General features: G+C 66.4%; 1 protein-coding gene across 1 annotated transcript; it reads left to right on the top strand.

Moving 5' to 3' along the window:
- The first annotated feature begins 399 nt into the window (after nt 1-399).
- HMX2 (H6 family homeobox 2) lies at nt 400-1,973 on the top strand. Its single transcript, XM_068951191.1, has 2 exons — nt 400-679; nt 1,426-1,973. Exons 1-2 carry the CDS (start codon nt 400-402, stop codon nt 1,971-1,973), a joined length of 828 nt encoding a protein of 275 aa, XP_068807292.1.
- The last annotated feature ends 803 nt before the right edge of the window (nt 1,974-2,776 follow it).

The following is a 2,776-nucleotide window of genomic DNA, read 5'->3' as shown; positions in this document are numbered from 1 at the left end:
CCGCGGCGCCTCCCCCGGGGCCGGGGCGCAGCCGTCCGCGCCGCCGCCGCCGGGCTCCGCGGCTCCCCCCCCCCCCCCCTCCGAGCCCCACCGGTTTCCAAACTTTCCGCGGCCGCCGCCGCCGCCGTGATTGGCGCGGCGGAGGCCACCTCCATGCAAATGAAGCCCCGCCGCCCGCCGATCACTAGGGGCGCGGGGGAAGGAGCATGCAGTCCGCCTGGGCAGGCGCGGCGAGAGCCGGCCAAGGCGCTGAACCCCCCCCCCCTCCCCTCAAACCCCCCGAAACCAGCCCCCCGCGGACTGCCGCCCCCCCCAGTCACCCCCCCCTCCCGCACATCACCCCCCCCTCCCGGCCTCTAAAGGGAGAGCTTTCCTCCTCTTATTTCTTATGAGCCCAGGATGAGCAGCAAAGAAGACCCGAGCAAGTGCTGTCCGGCCGCGGCTCCCATCTCCAGTTTCACCATCCAGTCCATCCTGGGCAGCGGCAGCGCCGACGGCGGCCGGGAACCCGGCACCAAGGCGGCCGCCGCCTGGCCCGCCCGGCCCAGGAACCTGTCCCTGTCCTCCTCCGACGAGGAGCCCGAGGAGAGCTGGAAACACCACGGCTGCTTCTGCCCCGAGGCGCACGGCCCCAAGGAAACGTGCCACAAACACCAGCCCCTCAGTTTCACCTGTCTCAGTAAGTACCGGCCGGGGGGCGCCGACGGCCGGGCCGGGCCGGGCCGGGTGGGCTCGGTCCCGTCGGACCCGGCCGGGCGGCTCTGGCCGCTGCTTTTCGTTGTTTGCAGGGCAGACCGGATTTGCGCCGGTCCTTGGCTGAAGAGGGGAGGCGGGGGGTGGGGGGGGAAGAACTCCTTCAAAAAAAAAAAAAAACACGGTGGCTTTTTTTCCTTCTCCTTTTGTTGCCACCCCAGCCTGGATCAATTTTCTTCCGGCGAAGGGGCTTGTAGCCCATTCATATGAAGGATAACGCTAGTTTTCTTAGAGTCTTCTCGTTTACAGCGGCCGGGTGAGGGGAACAAAGATGTTTATTTTTAGCGTTATTTCTAACTAAACGGTCTGTGAAATGCAATGCTATAGAGTAAAATCTGCCAGCTCGTGTCGAGTAGAGAAGCACCTCCTAGCCTGGTACTCAGCCGTCTTCACCGAGGCGTGCATATCTATCCATCTATACACAGCACACCTATATGTGCGGGAGGGACAGGTACAGACTAGACGGGGGAGCCTTCCGCCGGCACAGCTGCTGTTTTCCAGCGGGAACGGAGGCGGCCGGGTGCTTGCTCGGGGTCGGGACACCCGGCTTTGGTGGAGTGTGGGGGGGCTGTCCTGGTTTGCCCTCCTCCAGGCCCGCCGTCGAGGGGGGGAGGCGAGGGTGCCCGTGCCGGGCCCGCCGCGCCATCCCCGCTCTGTCCCCCGTTGTTGCAGGCAGCGCCAAGGGGAGCGGAGCGGCCGCGGTGGCCAGCGCGGAGCGGACGCCCTTCCTCTCGCCATCCCAACAGGACTTTAAGGAGGAGAAGGAGAAGCCCTTGGGACCCTCCTCGCCCTCCTGCGGGGACCGGCAGCGCGACGGCGGGGACCGGCAGGCCGGCGCCGCCAAGAAGAAGACGCGCACGGTGTTCAGCCGCAGCCAGGTCTACCAGCTGGAGTCCACCTTCGACATGAAGCGCTACCTGAGCAGCTCGGAGCGGGCCTGCCTGGCCTCCAGCCTGCAGCTCACCGAGACCCAGGTGAAGACCTGGTTCCAGAACCGCCGCAACAAGTGGAAACGGCAGCTCTCGGCCGAGCTGGAGGCGGCCAACATGGCCCACGCCTCGGCGCAGACTCTGGTGGGCATGCCGCTGGTGTTCAGAGACAATTCCCTCCTCCGGGTGCCGGTGCCGCGGTCCATCGCCTTCCCGGCCCCTCTCTACTACCCCGGCAGCAACCTCTCGGCCTTACCGCTCTACAACCTCTACAACAAGATCGACTACTGAGCCGCCTCCTCCTCCTCGGCCGCGGCCGCCCCGTCGGGCCGCGCCGCGCCGCGCCGCACCGCGCCGCCCCGGGGCCCCGCGGCCGCGCACAGCCGGGCCGCTCCGCGGGCAGCGGAGGGAGAGGAGCGCAGTCGAGCAAAGGGACGAGCCGGCAGAAAACGCGGGGCACCGCAGGCCCTTGGCCCTGCCATCGCACCGCCCCCTCTCATCCTCTTATCCTGCCACTTGAAAGCAAATTAATTAAAAAGCGTTATTTCAGATCTGTAAATATTTTTAAAGAAAAAAAAATAATAAAACGTTTTAAGCCTCGTTTGTAAATTTGCCAGCTCGATCGCGTGTTTCCGCCGCGGTGCGGCCGGCCGGGCTGGGCACGGCGGCCGCCGCCGGGGGAAGCACCCGGCCGGGCCGGGCCGGGCCGACGGGCCCCGGAGCAGAGCGGTTTATCGCTCCTGCCCCTTGCCCTAACGCCTCGCCTTGCCGTCGGTTGCAGCCTTTCCCCCCTTGCTAAGCGGGATCTGCAAAGGGGGCAATCTTCGCGGTACCTGCACCGCGGGCTTTTGCTGCGTGTGCAGAGCAAAAGCGGCGTCCACCCGCGTTCAAAACCCCCGCGTCGCCCTCCTCCAGGCTGAGGCGCCTGATGCCGAGGGCTTTTCTTTCTGCTACCGTGTTTCCTGCCGGGAAACCCTAGGCGGGCCCTGTCCGTACAGATATCCCTTGAGGAGCTGGGGGCAGCCCGGCTCGGAGGGGGCGGCAGCTTTATCAGCGCTCAGCCCGCAGAAGTGGTTCCGGAAGCCGGCGGGGGA

The sequence above is a fragment of the Struthio camelus genome, chromosome 7, assembly GCF_040807025.1.
Source record: "Struthio camelus isolate bStrCam1 chromosome 7, bStrCam1.hap1, whole genome shotgun sequence".
Lineage (NCBI taxonomy): Eukaryota > Metazoa > Chordata > Aves > Struthioniformes > Struthionidae > Struthio > Struthio camelus.
The sequence above is the reverse complement of the archived record's forward strand: the minus strand, read 5'-3'. Positions and strand labels throughout refer to the sequence as shown.